This window comes from Oncorhynchus tshawytscha, linkage group LG20 (assembly GCF_018296145.1).
Source record: "Oncorhynchus tshawytscha isolate Ot180627B linkage group LG20, Otsh_v2.0, whole genome shotgun sequence".
NCBI lineage: Eukaryota > Metazoa > Chordata > Actinopteri > Salmoniformes > Salmonidae > Oncorhynchus > Oncorhynchus tshawytscha.
Window position 1 is genome coordinate 9,537,410 of NC_056448.1, and position 19,957 is coordinate 9,557,366.

General features: G+C 44.4%; 2 protein-coding genes across 4 annotated transcripts in view; both read left to right on the forward strand.

Moving 5' to 3' along the window:
• The window catches only part of LOC112219752 (tetratricopeptide repeat protein 28-like), a 100,452-nt gene extending 97,336 nt beyond the window's left edge, over positions 1-3,116 (forward strand). For both annotated transcript variants that reach the window (XM_042302153.1, XM_042302154.1), the window contains 2 exons: positions 110-719; positions 841-3,116. In XM_042302153.1, the coding sequence (XP_042158087.1) occupies positions 110-719; positions 841-2,131 (1,901 nt within the window). In that variant the 3' untranslated portion in view covers positions 2,132-3,116. The remainder of the gene's footprint in view (positions 1-109; positions 720-840) is intronic.
• Positions 3,117-3,952: 836 nt separating this feature from the next.
• Positions 3,953-19,938, forward strand: LOC112219592 (phosphatidylinositol transfer protein beta isoform). 2 transcript variants are annotated; one of them, XM_024380956.2, is made up of 11 exons: positions 3,954-4,031; positions 8,519-8,549; positions 12,157-12,302; positions 12,536-12,627; positions 12,775-12,782; positions 13,289-13,447; positions 14,987-15,064; positions 15,264-15,374; positions 15,511-15,633; positions 15,922-15,999; positions 16,714-19,938. In XM_024380956.2, exons 1-10 carry the CDS (start codon positions 4,012-4,014, stop codon positions 15,970-15,972), a joined length of 819 nt encoding a protein of 272 aa, XP_024236724.1. In that variant the 5' UTR covers positions 3,954-4,011; the 3' UTR covers positions 15,973-15,999; positions 16,714-19,938. The 2 variants fall into 2 exon arrangements, with proteins under 2 accessions (XP_024236725.1, XP_024236724.1); XM_024380957.2 differs by lacking the exon at positions 15,922-15,999 and having other exon boundaries at positions 3,953-4,031.
• The last annotated feature ends 19 nt before the right edge of the window (positions 19,939-19,957 follow it).

Below are 19,957 nucleotides of genomic sequence, written 5' to 3' on the forward strand. Positions count from 1 at the left end.
CTCTACATTGTTACAGTATCTAGGCATCTGGACTTCCTATAGTTACAGTGTGCTTCACCATTTCATCTTACCCCTGTCTCACCTCCATCTTCTCCTCTCTCCCTTGCAGACTCCACAGAGCTCCCCAGACGCCTCAGCCTGGACAGCTCTTCATCTCTAGAGTCTCTCTCCTCCTCCCAGTGTGCCTCCGTCCCCCTTAACCTCCCCCAGCCTCCCTTCTCGCCCCCGCTTGGCGGCCCAGACAGTCTCTCATGCGACGCCATCTCCCTCTACAGCCTCAGCTCCCTCGCCTCCTCTCTCAGCTTCCTGTCCCGCCCTGAACCCGCAGGAAGTGATGGCATCAGCCAGCGTTCGCGGCAGCAGGAACTGGAGCGTCACCGTGGAGGAGTCTCTCAACGACACACAGGAGATGTGTCGAGAAACAGATTAACGAATCACAGAGGAGTAGGCGGAGGGACAGAGGGGGAGGATAAGTATGAAGGATTCTCTATCATCAGCAGTGAGCCTCTGGGAGGAGGGGGGAGGGAGTGTGACACCTTACCCTTCCCTGGGGGACACAGACACATTAGAGGAGCATGGAGGGGAGGGGCGGCAGGGAGGGGGTACCCCGTCTCGATCTCCTCCAAGGGGAGTGTCAGCACTCCCACCTCACCGCTCAAAGTCCTCCCCCCGCCCCTGGCCATACCCCCCAGCCCTAACACACACGTTAAGTCCCAGGGGTAAGCTGTTGCTTTTTTTTTCTTACTAGGCTAAAAAAGACACTTAGTTGCTTTAACTGTTCGCAACTTCACCAACTTGTCACATCAAATTAAACATTTCTCTCCCTCCTCTCCTCCCCAGCTCTCAGAGCTTGTCTGAAGGTCAGGTGGTCAGTACAGAGGCGGTCCTCTCGGAGTCTGACCAGTCCAGTACAGAGACAGATAGCACCGTCAAGTCCCAGGAAGACAAGCCACCCTTCACCCCTCTGGACCCCCAGGAGCTGGCCACCAGGATCCTGGAAGAGACCCAGAGCCACATGCAGGCTTTGGAGAGCCTCCAGAGGGGGAGGACAGGAAGGGCAGGCAATGGGGGAGGAGAGAAGGGGCTAAGAGGACAAGAATGTACACCCTCCTCCACCTTAGCCCCCCTGACCCCCACTGGAGGTGGTTTGGGCTTCCGTTCATCTGAATCCAGCGCTTTCAGCAGACCCAGTAGTAGAGCCAGCCTACAGGCCCGGGCTTCACCTCTCTCCCTCTCCAGCCCTCTCTCACCCCTCCCTGCCACTCTCTCACCCCTCCCTGCCACTCTCTCACCCATCTCTACCCCTCTCCTCTCCACCAGGCCCAAACCCCCCTCTCGTTGCTCATCCTTACAGAAGATCAGCTCTGGCTACAACAGCCCGGGCCTATCCTCCCTCTCTTCCTCCCTCTCTTTCTCTCACCCCCACCCCTCACCCTCCAGAACCCCAGACCCCCACATCCATGCGCAGCTCAGACTTAAATACCCCAGCTCCCCTTACACCCCGCACATCTCACACTCCCCCAATAGCATCTCCATCTCCCCCAGCTCAGGCCACCCTTCTCCAGCCGGCAGCCTCCTGTCCCTGGCCGCCTCCCCAGCCCTCTCCCTGGCCCCCTCCCCAGCCCTCTCCCTGGCCCCCTCCCCTGCCCTATCCTACTCCTCTACAGGCTCTACCGCATCCCGCTCCAGCCTGGCTGAAACCCCTGGCCTGCGCCGGTTGAAACAAGCAGGCCTGGTGGACGAGAGGGTCCAGGCCATCCACAACCTGAAAACCTTCTGGTCCAATGCCACCCAGAGGCAGGAGGTTCCCGGCCCAGGCAGAGTGCTCCGAGATGGGGGGAAGAAGATGAGCACGGTCCAGAAAGATGTCCTGGGGCTTCTCCACCTCTCTCCAAGACATGGGTCCAACAACAAGAACCAGGACGCTGAGGGGCCCCAGAGCCCCATCAACGCGCTTAACGGACATCGAATGCTGGGTTCAAAACCACCAGTGGCGCCTCCTCCTCAGACTGCTACTGACTCCTCCAGGGGAGGTAGTCCTGGAGCACCCCCACACCCTGTCAGACTGCCCTCTGGGAATGGCTTCAAGTTCCCCTCGCCTGGGAAGTTCTTCCCCTCTTCTAAATGCTGAGAGGAGATAGAGCAGGGCTCACCAACCCTGTTCCTGGAGAGCTACCCTCCTGTAGGCTTTTAATGCAACCCCAGTTGTAACTTATCCAATTCAGCTCATCAACCAGCTAATTATTAGAATCGGGTGCGCTAGATTAGGGTTGGAGCGACAACCAACAGGACGGTAGCTCTCCAGGAACAGGGTTGGAGAGCCGTGGGTTAGAGACTCTTCATGGTTAGATATGGTTAGATATCTGCTCCTGACTCTAAGGCTCTTCTGGTGGGTTTTACTAGCTGGGCTGCGAGCTATGAAAGGGACTGAACATTACGTTAGCAAGAAGGTCCACTGGGGACCACCAAAACTGAAGTTCCGATTTGCACTTTGCGGTGACTGACTGCCCCCTAGTGGGGAGGACAGATCAGTGCTAGATCATAGAGGAGAAGAGTGCATGCAGTCACTGAAGGACAGAGGGTCAGATTGGTCTGTAATAATAACCCTGGGTTATGGTGCCTATGGTTCCTCACTGACAACAGTGCATGTAGTCCTCATGTCTCCTTCTACACTGTAAAGACACCTTATACAGGCAGACTCTGTCTCAGGCTCGGAGACTGTTACGATGACTGAAAATACAAAAATTGTGTTTTTACTTTCTATCTAAAACAATAAAATGTATGATTTATTTGAATATAATTATTGTTAACTGTTATTATAAAGGATTGTAACTGTTATATTGTTATTTTATTTTGTAAATTAAATCCAGTGTTTTGTCATCAGTATTAAATGTATTATATATTAAAAAGCAAACAGTACACAAATAAAAAACATATCATATTTTTATTAAATTGCTGAAAAGACGTGAGAAGACCTATGTAAATGAAGTGTCAGTCTGAAAGCATGAACTCTCTTACTATTGAAACATGTATTGTCTTTTTAAAACACTTTTTGCAGATGCATCTGTTTTTTCTCAGTAAATTCTTTTCAATAAAACAAGTTTTGCTCTCTTGTCTCATTTGAATGGTTATTAACAGGGATATTACTGCCGGCCTGGACTTTGCTCCTGCCTTCGTGAACAAAACTGAACCCTCAACCATGATATTTATAGTGTGATCAACTTTATACACTATCAAATAAGAATTTGATCAAGCTTGCCATAGTGGTAAGAGATGGAATTAGGTGTGCCTGTGATGATGCTTGTTGAAAGTGAGGACTTGGCTGGTGACATCCTGGTTCTTTAGAGCAAAACCCAATATACAGGTTTTGGTTATGGAAATGTAATGATTGTATTACCAATAATATTGAGATAAGTGACATTGGTTTAGAAACGTGCTGTCTACCTGTACTGCTATTTGGGATAGTTCTTGCCCAGAGAAACCTCTGGAAACCTTGATATTTGTATGATTCGAACCAGAGATATGTAAGATATATAGATATAACACAAGACATATTATTGATCACAAATACCTAAATGTATTAATCGTCCCTTCTCCATCGGTCTGTGCTATTCTGGATACTTGGGACGTCCATGCCCCCCATTTGCAGTTGATATTTAAAATAAATGTTAAGGGTTAAGGTTAGGGCAGCGTTTTCCAAACTCGGTGCACGTTTAGTTTTTTTCCCCTAACAATATACAGATGTTTCAAATGATCAAAGTTTGCAACTGTGTAGTGGTTGGGCAAAAAAACAAAACGTGTCACGAGGACCGAGTTCGGCGTAGGAAGTCTCAAGGAATAAAATTTTTAAAAAGTTTCAAGGAATCTAGATAGCGCTGACTCGTCTCCATCCCGGTTCACAAGGTATGCACGTTCTGACCAATCGGCGACTCCCGTGGGCGGAAACAATTCGTTGTTGATAATTGCTGGTGACGTAGAGAACCTTGCGCAGCCGCAGCCCGGGAGGAGAAGATGGTGCTTATCAAGGAATAGTGAGTTGAAGTATTTAACATATAATTATGTTCGGCAATTTATTGAGTCAACGTGACTGTAATTTGAAATAAGTCTTTGCGTATTTGTGGCAGCTGAGAGGATATTGTGAGTGTTTGGGTGGATCAGGATGTGTCTTCACGATACCGGTGTCTAGGCCTAGACAACAGCGATAGCGAGCTAACGTTACCTTTGAATTAATCTGAATGGAGGAAACGAAGTAACTAACGGGGTAGCTATGTGTCTACACCTGTAAAGTTAGCATATAGGTTAGCTGGTTAACACTGTGCCATAAGCTTCGGTCTCGCGAGTGACAGATTATCAAGGTGCCATCTCAAGGGGCTCTGTTAAACAAGACGAGGTACTCAAGACTCCGTCAGTGAGACGTTTCTACGAAATGCAAAATGCCATACAACTCAAATGACAGTGTGCGAGTCGGCACACACTACAATGCTAGTTCGTTAGTTCACTTTTCCAAGTAAATCGTTCACTAGCTAGCATGCAAGCTAACCATCAGCTTGGGTGGCTAAATGACACTTAAGCTAATTACAATTACCTAGGCAGCAACTACCTAGCCCGTTATTTTTAGACCGTGTTGTCAAAGACGGTATCTGTGGTGTTGTGTTCAGTCTATCCGTCTACTCTTTCCTGGCGTAACATGCAACCGGCCGACAGTGTAGAGGCTTTTACCTCCGTCTGACTTTACTTGCAGGGTGCACGTTTCCCTGATGATTTTGTTAAGCGCTAAATGTTTGCTTGTCTCTTCAGCTGCAGCGGTTTTCATGGCAACCATACATAGCTCGCTACCGGCCTTCAGTTCACTCACACTTGTGTTTGGCTGCATCATCAAGCATTGTAATCAAATGCCAATAAATTATCCTCCCCCGTTGTCTTGCTTGATATAGTGTGAGTCACATCACCGCCAAGCAAGCGCAGTAATGCACTGACAGTATTGCTCAATGCTGTAGATGGCCAGCATGTCAGGAATGACTTGGCCAAGTGTGCAGAGGCTGTCCTAGTGTTTCATCTAGATTTAAATTGATTAATTCCCCAACAGACCCAGGCTCAAGTTGTGTGTGTGTGAAGTCGTTTTGCTCAGGGTGTCATGACATATCCCCTATCGGTTGTCAAGAAAACTAAAGCGGTGCCTATTCCCTTTTAAGGTCTATGGGTGGTGACTGAACAGTCAGCTCACCAGATATTCCTCAGGTGATCCAGGAATTAAACTACTTGGGACATGACTGAAAGATCAATAAATCTGTTTGCCTTTTCCAAAGGTCTTCCCATGGACAGCTCTGCTTTCCTGTATCATGTTGTATGATGTCTGTGGGAAGTCAGTTACCATAGCTAGGGCTTGTAATTGCTCTACTATGTAGAACCCCTATGGTGTATTTGCAGACCATGTGGTGGACACAGCTGGTTTTGTGTACAGCACACTATCAGAGTAAACTAAACATGTCTCCTCTTATCCTGGAGTGCACATGTGCTGAATCGACTAACTTCAAATAACCTTCTGAACTGAGGACATCATTGTGATTTTTGCAGCCACTCCTTGGATTTTGTTTTGGAAAGATTAAGATTTTACTTATTTCCATATGATTTCAATCACTTTCTGACTGCAACTCTTTTGATTTGAACTAAATCTTCCATATGCGTTTGCCTATGGTAGAAGTGGTCAGAAAAAGGGACTTTTTGGACATGAATGCCAAAAGATTCAGGAGATAGAGGTTCTCAAAGTTGACCCATTTTGCATACCCCACCCTACCATGAGACATCCATGTCTTTGTCACTGAAAAAGATAAACGGTTGAATTTGATATAATTTGAAATCTTACGGAGGTGTCAAACTATTTTATATATAACATAGTATATATGTTCATATACACTTTCTGTTTGTCGGAGCTCTATAAGGTGTCGAAAGTGTTCCACAGGCATGCTGGGCCATGTTGACTCTAATTTTTATTTTTCCTTTATTTAACTAGGCAAGTCAGTTAAGAACACATTCTTATTTTCAATGACGGCCTAGGAACAGTGGGTTAACTGCCTGTTCAGGAGCAGAACGACAGATTTGTACCTTGTCAGCTCGGGGATTAGAGCTCCAACGCTCTAACCACTAGGCTACCCTGCCGCCCCAATGCTTCCCACAGTTGTGTTAAGTTTGCTTTATGTCCTTTGGTGGACCATTCTTGATACATATGGGAAACTGTTGCGCATGAAAAACCCAGCAGCTTTGCAGTTCTTGACACAAACAGTGCTCCTGCCACCTTTACTTCCATACCCCTTTCAAAGGCACTTAAATAATTTTCTCTTGCCCATTCACCTTCTGAATGCCACACATACACAATCATGTGCATTTTTTTTTAGGTAAGACAACATTGCCTCAAGGCTTAAATCCTTCTTTAACCTGTCTCCTCCCCTTCATCTGCACTGATTTTAAAGTGGATTTAACAAGTGACATAAATAAGAGATCATAGCTTTCAACTTGTCATGGAAAGAGCAGGTGTTCCTAATGTTTTGTACACTCAGTGTATGATGTAAAATAGGGTCTAAGCTACATCTTCAGAGGTGTCTGTTGTGCCCACCATCGGTTGAGACACAGCAGGCTCTTGAATACAGGGTGGGTGTCATGTTTTGGCTGATAATTTAACTAAAATATGAATACAATTGAAATTTCAACTGGTACTACAAAGATAGTTGAAGGCCCACACATCAGAGAATGTTGACTTGAGTGGTTGAGAATATCCATTGTTTTAAACTAATTAATTAAATTAATTAGTCAATCTGCCATAGGAAACTTATTTAAATAGATCATAGACATCCCCATTCAAGTTGACATTTGATTGGAGAAAAAATTTGCCAAATTGTTTTCTATATTCGTGTTTATACTTTCCAATATTCATAAATTAATGTATTTTAATTTATTGAAATCAAAATACTACTCATAATACAGAGAAAGTGGTAAAGCTTCATGACTCCGATTTTAGATATGTAGCATCTACAGATGAGATGTTATGGAGTCTTAAAGGAGGCCTGAGTAAGGCCAAAATGTCATTTAATATGTCAAATATACAGTATGTTAACAATCCTTTCTCCAAAGGACTATTTTATGGATTACATTTAGTTAAAATCCCCCAAGTCCTGGTCTTTATTGGTCTAGGTTTCCTGAGAAATTACTCCTACATATACTGAACAAAAATATAAACGCAACCATTTCAAAGATTTGACTGAGTTACAGTTCATATAAGGAAATCTGTCAACTGAAATACATTCATTAGACCCTAACCTATGGATTTCACATGACTGGGAATACAGATATGCATCTCTTGGTCAAAGATGCCTTTAAAAAAAAAAAAAGTAGGGGTGTGGATCAGAAAACCAGTCAGTATCTGGTGTGACCACCATTTGCCTCATGCAACGTGACACATCTCCTTCTCATAGAATTGATCAGGCTATTGATTGTGGAATGTTGTCCCACTCCTCTTCATTGGCTGTGTAAAGTTGGTGGGAATTGGAACACTTCGTCGTACACGTCGATCCAGAGCATCCCAAACTTGCTCAATGGGTGACATGTCTGCTGAGTATGCAGGCCAGAACTGGGACATTTTCAGCTTCCAGGAATTGTGTACAGATCCTTGCGAGATGGGGCTGTGCATTATCATGCTGAAACATGAGGTGATGAATGGCACGAAAGGTGGCTCAAGATCTCATTACGGTATCTCTGTGCATTCAAATTGCCATCAATACAATTGAATTGTGTTCGTTGTCTGTAGCTTATGCCTGGCCGTGCCATAACCCCACTGCCACCATGGGGCACTCTGTTCACAACGTTAACATCAGCAAACTGCTCGCCCACACAACGCCATATACGTAGGTGGTCTACGGTTGTGAGGCTGTTTGGACGCACTGCCAAATTCTCTCAAACGATGTTGGAGGCGGCATTTGGTAGAGAAATGAACATGAAATTCTCTGGCAATAGATCTGGTGGACATTCACTGGAAAGTACTGTGTAGGGCATACGCATCTCTTCATATTCCCAGAACAAGATGAATGAGTACCCAAATTAAATGTTCAAATCAACTGTGTAAAATCGTCCGTTTAAAAAAAAAATGGTTCTTTCCTATTAGAAAATGTTCAGCTCAGTGGTCTGAATGATGAAGAACCGACAAGTCTCAGTGTGTGGGATTACTGGAGTTCACTCCTGGCTCTGGTTGAACTCTGCCAAGACAGGCTGAGGCATGGTTTGGTTTACTGCAAGGGCGCCTTTTAGTCTCTTCATGTGACACTATGTGTAACACACACACACACACACACACTACATGTTAAGGTTTTAAATGTATGTAAAGTATTTTGTCAGTGATGTCTCGTTCGTTGTGTGTCGGACCCCAGTAAGACTAGATGTCGTCGGCTAATGGGCGTCCTAATAAATCAAAACACTGGTAGAACATATTTGTTTACTTATGTTTATCTTTATTTCTTTCTCTCTCTTACAGCCGTGTGATCCTACCGATCTCTGTGCAAGAGGTGAGTACCACCATGTCATAGCCCACACAAACACAATTGTTATGCTAGTTTCCTGCTTTCATGCATGCAAGTCTACATGTATGAAAGCAGGTCATAATTGGTGTTGGCATTGATAATGCCTAATAAACTTTGATTTGTTTGTGATAATAGGTGTATCTGTTGCATGCACAGGATGCATCTGGTGTGAAACAGTACGGTGAAATGCTGACTTACAAGCTCTTCCTCAACAATGCAGTGTTTAATATTAAAGGTCAAAATCCAGAATAGGATCTTATAGAGCACAGAATTTATACTAGGTCAGATGTACAACAAAGAAATCAGATGAGAAGTAAAACACGAGAATGTACGCTATACTGTGTACAAGGTCAGTATCATTTCAATGTGCAGGGATACAGTGGTAGTAGGGGGTAGATATGCACATAGGGGCAGGGCCGGCTCTAGCCTTTTGGGGGCCTTAAGCGAGCAAAACATAGTATTGCCCCCCCCCCGCCGCCGAAGAGAAATGTACATTTTTAAAGTGAATTTACTATAATTCCACAAATTTTGCCATGCAGCGCAGAGATTTAAAAAGTTTTAGACCTAATTTTTCTGCAATTCTAACTAATTAAACAATCAAATTGTTAGCTGACATGGCTAATTGAGTGACTGTCAGTGACTCACAAAACAAGATTTAAAAAATTGCTGATGCACATCCAAATTTCCAACTTGCACCTTGTCTATTCTACTATTCTAACTCTCAACAGTAAGTAGAGACCCCGTCTGAGTTCCTGAAACTTTTACAATGTTAGGGGGCGGCGGCTTTTGCCTGGAGTCGGCCCTGGTTAGGGGTAACAGTGACTGAGCAGCAGGATTAATAATAATACCAACTAGGTGTGTAAACGTTTAAATGAAATTGGGACGTTAAGAATAAATCTCTGACAGAAAAACAAAACATCTTTCACACAATTTTTATCACAGTGCTGTTATCGCAAACTACCACTAATAACTCCGATCTTCATAAAGACAATAACAAAAAATGACATACCTAACGCAACAATGCTGTAACGTTAGTAGGAGATATGCATCTTTTGGATTTTTGCCACACGTGTATATAAAGCTCGTTAAGTTGGAAAAACTTTGGAAACATGCTGAAGTACGGACTGACTGCTGGGAACACGTCTACAACTTCATCAGCAAGCTGTCAAACTATCATAAATAAGTGCCATTCTGCACACTGTTTACCAGTGCAGTCCCATCCCTGTGTTTGTCAGTGACCCAAAGGAAAATCCAACATAGTGTCTTAATAGGGCGTTGGGCCACCAGAACAGCTTCATGTGCCTTGGTATAGATTCTACAAGTGTCTGGAACTCATGGAGGGATGCAACACCATTCTTCCATGAGAAATTCCATAATTTGGTGTTTTGTTGTTGATGGTAAATGCTGTCTCAGGTGCTGCTCAAGAATAAGTGTTCAATTGTGTTGAGAACTGGTAACTGTGTGTATGTAGAAAAGTGTTGATTTATGTCTGCGCTGACTGTGCCACAGGGAGAAGACTAGTACCGGCCCAATTCTGCAACCCTGTTCTCTAACAAGGGACATATGGTCTCCCTGCAACGGCCTGAAAACACACACACCTTTTAACACTAGAACCGCCATAGGCCAACGGCTACGAACGTTTGATTTTGTAAAAATACATACATATAGAGTAAAAAGAATAATAATAATTACATGTTATTTCACACCTATTCCTACCTACGCTTAGCTTGTGCATGTGTTCGGTTTAAGTGTTTCGGCGTAAGATTCAGCCAATTACTTTTTTTAACAGAGTGGGGGGGGGGGGTCTGTTTGTCACATCCCAAGTAGCAGCAACCTATATTGGTGAATGTCTGTGGCATGCCTTTCTTTCCACTGCAGTCTGTTTTGTCACAGCATTAATACTCCAGCATGATGAACACATGATGTTCTCCTGAAGCATGTGATGTAGTAGCAGCATATAAAGATTTTTAGTGCAGGTACACAGTGTGACAGCTGTAAAGTCACCACCCTGGAGGGGTCATATATCCTGACAGGGAAGGCCATTTCCCCCTTAGTCAGGTCATACGGACTGAGGTCAATCACCTCCCTTCCATATAAAGATTAACTTCAGAGCAGGCTGCAGCTCTGAAGGCTTGTAATGTGTGGTTGTAGTTTCAACTACTGTACACTGAGTGTACAACATGTTAGGAATGACTGCTCTTTCAAAGACAGACTGACCAGGTGAATCCAGGTGACATCTATGATCCCTTATTGATGTCACCTTTTTAAATCCACTTCAATCCACTTCAAGTGTAGATAAAGGGGAGGATTTTTAAGCCTTGAGACATAGATTGTGTGTAGATGAAAGGGAGGAGACAGGTTAAATAAGGATATTTAAGCCTTGACACTTCTGTTACCCAAATACTTAAAAAAAAAATGTTTTTTAAGAAATAGAGACATGGATTGTGTACGTGTGCCATTGAGGGTGAATGTGCAAGACAAAATATTTCAGTGCCTTTTCAACGGGGTATGGGTAGTAAGTGGCAGGCGCACCGGGTTTCTCTGCTGCTGCTGGATTTTTCATGCTCAAGTTTCCTAAATGTTTCAAGAATGGCCCACCACCCAAAGGACATCCAGCCAACTTGACACAACTGTGGGAAGCACTGGAGTCAACATGGGCCAGCATCCCTGTGGAATGCGTTCGACACCTTGTAGAGTCCCATCCCCCTGAAGAATTGTGGCTGTTCTGAGGGCAAAATGGGGTGCAACTCAATATTAGGAAGGTGTTCTTAATGTTTTGTACACTCAGTGTATATTCATGATATGGAGTAGTTGGGCTTTATTGATCCCTAGGCAGAGTTGTACATGTTGGTATAAAAACCCTTCGTCAAGGTGTTTGCCTGGCTTCCCCATCACCTCTAGATGTGCCCAGGGTATCAAGGGAAGCATTAGATTTCACACCTAGGTCTAAAGCCTTACTGGACAAACTGTAGCTGATAGTAGAGAAACGGTATCTCCGTGACTGACCCATCCGATGTGAGGAGGTGCTGCAGAAAGCCTCCCCCCCCATCTTCCTCCCTCCCCATCTCTCCCTTGGAATCAATTCAAAACGAGCCAAATACATTGCAGCCAACTAAGGCCCACTGTTCCAGTTTGTCTGAGAATCTCCTTTCCTCCGCTCTTGTCCCTAAAGTGGAACGGTGTGTGTGTTCGGGCCGATGCAGGGGTACAATAGGTCCCTTGTTAGAGAACAATAGGACAGGGTTGCAGAATTGGGCCGGTGACTGTATTGGCCATCTTTCTGTGGTACTGTCGACGCAACGACACACACTCACAATCTTTTTCTACACACACACAATGCAGAGCTTTGTGTTGTCCGGCTCCTAGTCCATGAAGTCACAACACCCTTTCTGATATGTATAGAGTTTGTGTGTGTGTGAAATGTCATTAACTTGCCATATCCTAAACCACTAACCCTTAATGTGGATGGTCATAAACCATATAAACACAACGTCAAATAACATCCCCTTTCAACCACTAACAGTGACTCTGTCAGTGATTGGCCCAATCAATGTGTGTATGTGACACATTTCTGTGTTCTTCTCTGTTGTAGTACCAAGTCGGTCAGCTGTTCACTGTAGCAGAGGCCAGTAAGAATGAGACTGGGGGAGGAGAGGGCATCGAGGTGCTGATAAATGAACCCTACGAGGACGAGGGAGAGAAGGGACAGTACACGCACAAAGTCTACCATCTAAAGAGGTACACACACCAAATCTGCCACACAAGAGCTACACGCATACAGTATTGGGGTGGTGGAGGAGTGTACATGCATATTTTCCAAAGATTTCGTTTACACAGGCAGCCCAATTCTGATCTTTTGCCCAGTTACTGATAAAAGAGCTGATCTCAAAAGACCAATTAGTGGAAATGTATTTGAATTGGACTACATGTGTAAACGCAGCCATATGATTGACTCCTGTCTCTCTTGGCAGTAAAGTCCCAGCCTGGTTGAGGTATATTGCACCAGAGGGAGCATTAGTCTTCCATGAAAAAGCCTGGAACGCCTACCCATTCTGTCGCACCGGTGAGTCCCACAACTCTTGTTTAAACACTCAATTGAGACCAATTCTGATTGGGACTGGCCAACATTGTCACATTTTAATAGTTTTTATTGAAAGTTAACCAATGTTTCCTTCTTTCTTCTATTGCTTGTGTTATTCATCTGCTGCAGTTATAACGGTGAGTAGTGAACTGACCACACACACACCCCATCATCCCCAGACTCTTGCCATTGTCTGTGTGGGGTAGTGTTGTTGAGACACTCATTCCCGTTAGTGTGACTTCCGTAGCGTGGTGGTGTGTAGCTAGCTGCGCTGCTAATGCTAGCACGCCAAGGTTTAGTTGGGCAGAGTGCAGAAGTTCACTAACCAGACGTGTCGTTTCAGTCCGATCAGTTAATTAGCTTAGCTGTTGGGTTTAAATAGGCCTCCGGCCTCCATTCAAGGCTTTCTCAGCATTAGAGATTCCTATTGGTTCTCTATTTAAGGCATTCTGTAGCTTTCCATTGGCTAACGTTTTAAGGCTACTGTACAGAGGAGGTGTAGTAACTAATCAAACATTTGGAATGGTACACCCAATATGGCTGCCGCCCCGACCCACAGCATCTAGAATTCAGTTAGGAGACTTGATTAAATGGGCCGATTTAGATTTTTCTATCCTTTCTTTGCTCACTTCACTCCTTCCAGAACGAGTATATGAAAGATGACTTCCTGATAAAGATTGAGACGTGGCACAAACCTGACATGGGAACGCTGGAAAACGTGCATGACTTGGATGGTCCTACGTGGAAGACAGTGGAGGTAGTCCCCATCGATATCGCAGACAAAGATGTGGTGGCCCATGGGGTGAGTGGACACACACACCTGCTAAACACGTGTATGTGACCAATATTTCTGAATACTTCGAAACAATATTTGAATAAATGGATTCGTCCTATATTGCTCGTCAGACCTGACATGACTGTTGGTTCAAGCCGTGAGGTTTTAACCGCTCATCAGCCGTTTGAGATCAGTGACATGAAGATGGCTCTCTTCCCAGGTGGTAAAATAATCTGTCCCAGTACAGCGCCCCTGTCCCAGGCACTGACGGTTATGTCAATGTATTTGTCTCCCCCATGTGGATGAGTTGTGTCACTGCATGTTGACTGGCTGTGTGCCAATCTAATCTTGAACACCCAGAACTAAAATATTGCTTCATGCTCGTTTAAGATCTGGGGGAGACGTGTTAGAAAATACACTAACAACGCTACCGAATTCTCACCCCTCTAAACGGGGTCTTTCTGGCAAGTCTAAGGCAAGTTTCATGCTCCCGAGTAACGCAGCGGTCTAAGGCACTGCATCTCAGTGCAAGAGACGTCACTACAGTCCCTGGTTCGAGTCCAGGCTGTATTCACATCCGGCCGTGATTGGGTGTACCATAATGCAGCGCACAATTGGCCCAGCGTCGTCCAGAGTAGGCCGTTTTTGTAAATACGAATTTGTTCTTAACTGGAAATCAGCGGTCCGGAATGAAATTCCTTTTTAGTCATGCATCCCACAGTCTGTCGACAGATGTTACTACCATTTTTTTATGTAACGTGCATCTGTCCACGGGATTACTACCAGGCTAGTGTCATCTCTAGTATCTGCTGTTAGCCTGGCAGTCTCTTCCTGCCTGCCAGAAAATGTGCATGTGCAAGACGCTGTGTAGAAACTCTGATTGACACGTCACCTTACTGACACACTGCTGACGTGACTTGTTGTCGCTATAAGTCTGCGTAATCAGCCTTCCTCCCACCCAAAAGCCACAGTGCAGGATCCCCAAGCACTGTAGTTGAGAGGCGGTATTGGAGTGAGCTTCTCTGTCTGTGGTGGGCCTACCATGTCTGTCTTGTCAGTCTCTCCTGTACAGTACTGACTGAACACTCAGGACAGAGAGAGACCATGTGCTACAGTAGTGGCTCCTGTACTCCTAATGACATAAGTGGATCAGTGGCAGGGCCACTGCTTAATCTGAGGGTCCATCTGGTGCAGGCACACACACACACACATACAGGTCTGACCAATTTTTTTATTTTAATTAAAAATATTTTAAAAATCTTACATTTTTAAAGTGGGGACTAGGGGAGAGCCTGTGGTCGTTTGTGGCATTCCTTCATCATAAGGGAATTGCGTTGATCTCCCAGTTCCTCAGATCGTCGTACCATCCACACATCTCCTTTTACACAGTTGTATGTGAACTGCGAGAAGCCTGGTAGAGGCTTCATTCTAGATAATATTATCTTCATGTACATTAGTACTCCCTTTTCAATAGTTTCTCTGTGTGCGTGTTCACTCCTGCAGGATTATAATGGGCTGTAAATGTTTTCAGTATGCATGTTCTGTAATGTACGTTCTCTTCTACAGGACTATAAACCAGAGGAGGACCCTGCTCTCTTCAAATCGACAAAGACAGGCAGAGGACCACTCTCACCTGAATGGAAGGTACAGGACTAGACTCCCTCCTGCCTTGTCTGTGTTAATTGGTCATGTTGACGTTTGACCTCGTTTAGAAGAGGGTTAAATCAACGTGCCACGCTTCTCTTGTTTGCGTTGCTGGACGCTACTGGCCAAAATCAACATTGTAGAAAATGTCATTTGAAATGTTTCCCTCGTCACCCTTCCTGTGTTTCTCCTCTGACAGAACGATCTGATGAACAAGACAGACTGTCCTAAGATGTGTGCCTACAAACTGGTCACTGTCAAGTTCAAGTGGTGGGGCCTGCAGACCAAAGTAGAGAACTTCATCCAGAAGGTACAATGCTTTTATCGCTCTCTCTCTCTCTCTCTTAGCCTTTTCACATTACTTTTAGGGCTTCTAATGAGAAAAGACTGATACCTAATATTGTCATCACTCATCTCTCCTACCTCCACCTCTCTCCTTCTTTTAGCAAGAGAAGCGTATTTTCACTAACTTCCATCGCCAGTTGTTCTGTTGGATTGACAACTGGGTGGAGCTGACCATGGCAGACATCCGACGAATGGAAGAGGAGACCAAGAAAGAGCTGGAAGAGGTAATACACAAACGCACAGTTGATGTCTGCCATTGTTTCCTAGGTGTTAGACTTGTCTTAGAGTTTGAGAAAGTGCTCATATTTTTTTGTGGTGGGGAGACTTATTTTGATGTTTATGATGATGAAGAGGTAACTAACACCTGATTCCAGAGGCATGAAGGGATCAGGAACTACAATAAACAACATCACCTCTCTAGGACTGACTGTGACCCTCACTAGGCCTTAACCTTTGACCCTCCTATGGAGGTCTGATTGGTCCAGCTGACAGTTCTGCTCTGCTGCCTTTAGATGCGTGAGAAGGGCACCGTGCGAGGAACCTCGGCAACCTCGGAAGAGTAGCTCCCGCCCCTGTAGGTCAGAGGCTGAGTAAGTTCCCCAGCAGGACACAGGAAATTACATCATCGTGGCGTTGTGGACTCATCCCATTGTATCTTTCTTTTACTCCCACTCGTTTTTGTTGCTCATCGCCTGTTTTTTGTTGTTTTTTTTTCACTTTTTGCCAGCTGCATGTTGCCAGTCTAATCAAATGTTCTGGGGCAGTCTGTCCTGTCTATGGTGGCTTTGGCTCTGTCTCCATGTGGCTGTCTCATTCTGTTTCTGCCTCTTTCCATCACGCCTGCATTCCGTTCCGTCTGGCTCTCTCAGCAGTTCTTTCATCCTCCTTTTTCACCTTCATTTGGTTTTTTTGTCCACTTTCTAACTTACATGGTGTGTTTTATGTGTGTGGTTCCAGGTGTTGGGGCTGCGCCACTACCCTGTTGCTATCTGCCATCTTTCTGCATGTAATGTTGCCTACATGGGAAATGATCTGTCATGTGGACAGAGAGGATAAGAGTTTTCACTGTGATGGAGATGGGTTGATGTGCTGTAAAGGGGAAATACTCTTTGTATTTTATGAAGTGAACATTGGCAGTGTAGCTAGAACATTATATGAACCAGGCAATAGTCATTTGATGGAATGACAAAAGTGGTTCACTCCTCCGTCTCATCACAGACAGACTCTTGTCCTTCAGGGGGTACTGTGGTGACACCCGCATTACTTTAATCTCTCTTGTTCTTTCTCCTTCCTCCTTGTCCCAGCTGCGTAGGTCAGGTCAGGTTCGAGGCATGACTGCGGCTCACGAGCAGTGAGGTTGACCAACAAAACCCTTCCATGATGATGTTACCGTGTCCACAGAGGAGAGGAAGTCTCTGCTCTACTTCCTGTCTCCCATGATTCATATGGGGGAGGGGGGTTGTCCTGATTGGTCAATGTTATTGTACTGACCCTCAATCACATGCCTCCTATTCACACAGAAAAACAAAAGCGGTTTTGCATTTAAAGAAAATTTTTAAACTCTTTGCACAGAAGGTAAAAATGTAATTGTTAGTTGATTATAAGACGGGCTTCGTTTGTATCCAGAGACACAGAAAGCCTTTTAAACAGATAAGAATGTTATTTGTTGTTTTACAGTTATGGGTATGTTATAATTTCCCCCAAAATTGGAATAAGATAATGTATTAACAGGCTTTGGACCAATTTAATTTTTCATGTATTTGTGTTCCCTGTTTTTGTCATTCTGCCATTGCTCTGGTTGGTTTCATCTGTGTTTCTTCCCCCTCCTGAGACTACGGTCCGTACAAGCCCTTATCCCAGTTGTAGTGGTCTGCAGACTTCAAACGCGTCCCAAATGGCACCCTATTCCATATAGTGCACCACTTCTGGCCTGAGCGCTGGGTCTGAACAGGGTGCCATTTTGGGATGTAGATGAAGCATTTTAACCCCTGGTCACTGTCCTGTCTTTCTGACAGGTGGCTGGGGAGACAGTTGTTCTTTTGTTGATTTGTCCCAGGTCTATGGCTCTCTCTCGTAGAACGTGATGTTTCTGCATGACTTGATTATTCTTCGCTACCTTACAATATATAAGCCAGACACACACACACACACTCGTGAGTGCATGTGTACAACTGCAACCCACAGTGACTGGCAGTGCATGTGCGTTCAGATGCCTCCGTACTCTGCCGTTAGGGAGTGTGTCCAAACGAGAAAGGGTTAGGATCCTCTGTGGACACAACTATGGCTATGCGTGTGTGTGTGTGATTAGGATGCTGCTTCTGAGTGGTTTTGGCACAGCTAGGCTTCTCGCTGCTACCTGATCCAGCCTGTTGTAAATTGGCCTTGCGCTGTGGCTGCACCCCTCTCCTGTAAACTAGGGCTTCAATACCAGGGCTGGGGGCCGGGTCTACTTCAACTCAGTCCTTTAAGGACTTCAACCAGAAATTCCAATTTAAACATGTAATTTCTTGGATTGGACGTTCAATGCATTTCCTGAATGGACTCCATTGAAATGGAATTGGCCTCTGGTTTTTAACAAGAGGGCTGGGCTGCCCCAGGGCAACCTAGCTTCTATTTTACTATAACTGATGGTGTGTGTGTACTGTAAAGGGTTTTGTATATCCTCTTGGACAATTGTAGTTCTGTTTGTCATGCTGTTCTCCCTCCACTCACCACTGTCCCAGGCAGCAACCATCTGTCTAACAGAAACGGGTTGTGATCGAGTGGTTTAGCATACTTCTACATTTCTTGTATGTTTTAGGGTTTTTTTGCTGTGTTTTTGTTGTTGCATTACTGTCTATTGATCATGTATGTTGTCGTCATTTCCCTTTTTAACGTGTTAAGGTTTTAAACATTTTGTCATTTTTTTGCCTCGTGCTGCTAAACCAGCTGTATCTAGTACCTCCTTCATGCCCCTTTGCTTTCTGCCTACTTGGAGTCATGCCGTGTGTTAATGACATCGGAGCGAGAGCTAGACTTTGGTGGCTTTAAAAAATATATATATATATCTTTCAAGTATTTGATAGATGATCCCCAGGTCTGCTATACCATTAGTAGGGACAGAAAGACATGGTCCTTGTGACTGTCCAGCTGTCCTGTGGGACTACCAGCCTAGTTCTACTACTGCAGTGTTGACCGTCCTCTGATTTCATATTGACGATGATACATGGTGGTCGGGTCTACTCTAGACGTACCTGTCTTGTCTCCCAGTACTGTAACTATATACAGCAGGACGCTGGCTCAAATGGCGCCCTGTTCCATATATAGTGCACTACTTTTGGCAGGACAATATCGTAAATGGGGTGTTCAGGTGTAAAATATAATCATACTCTTGAGTTCAGATCAGCGTGTTGTTCAGACACTGCTTCGAAAGATTCACTTTTCTTTTTCTGCCAATGGCTAAGGTTAGGATTTGGAAAATAATCTGATCCTAGATCTGTGACTGGTCATTTGATGTTCCGCCCCCATGGCTTTCATCAATTCTGCAGTTTGACTGTACATTCACGAAGGTAATACAATGTTTCTGAGGTAATGAATTTCTCTGAAGTACGCAAAGACAATATTTTAGTGCAGATACAGTAAGTAATACGTTCTCCATCGGCGCAATGCTGACCATGTAGCTGCTGCAGCATTAACAGATAAGGATATATAAGTATCTTAAACTAACTGAAGATTTTGATAGTTAATTCCCATTGTGATATTGTTTAAGATTTTGATCTCCTGGGTAATGAACCCTTTGAGTGAGACACTGTTAAGTGAAACAGTGAAGTTTTATTTTTGGGGGGCCATTGTATTGTTTCTCTTTTTAATGTTTTGTCTTGTAGATTTTAGCCATTCCTGTTGGATCATTGTCTATTGGGTCGAATGTGACCCATAACTGTCCCATGATGTGGGTTAGTCTTTATAGAAACACCAGTGTCAACCAGGGGGAGAGGGGTTGCACATTTTTGTTCTATCCCAGTATGAACACCTGATTCAACTACTTATCACCAAGCCACTGATTAGTTTAATCAGGTGTGTTAGCACATACACGTGCAACTCTGTGGATCCTCCCAGGAAGGGATTGAGAAACACTGGCTTTAGGGCTCTATTAAATCCGTATCGTGGAAGTTCAGCATTACAGCGAGATTGAAATTTAAAGGCAATGTTCTCGCATTAGCAGAGACCGCATTCACGGTAAACACTGCATATGTCGGCTCAATAGAAATTTAAAAGGTAATTTTTCAATCACGGACTCTGAAATGCTTCAACGATGCAGATTGAATAGAGCCTTACAGTCCATAACATACTGTATGTCTTGTCATCATGACCAAGCACTTGCAAAATCTACTGTTCATTTCCTTTGAAAGAAAGATTTTCTGATCACAAGGTAAAATTCATGGGAATTTAGTAGTGAATGTAAAAATATTTTGTTTCACAGCTGCTGAACTGTGGCAAGGTCTAGATAATGGAATTGAACAGAATATCTAATAAAATGGAACAAACCTCCACCACCATGTGTGCTGTTGA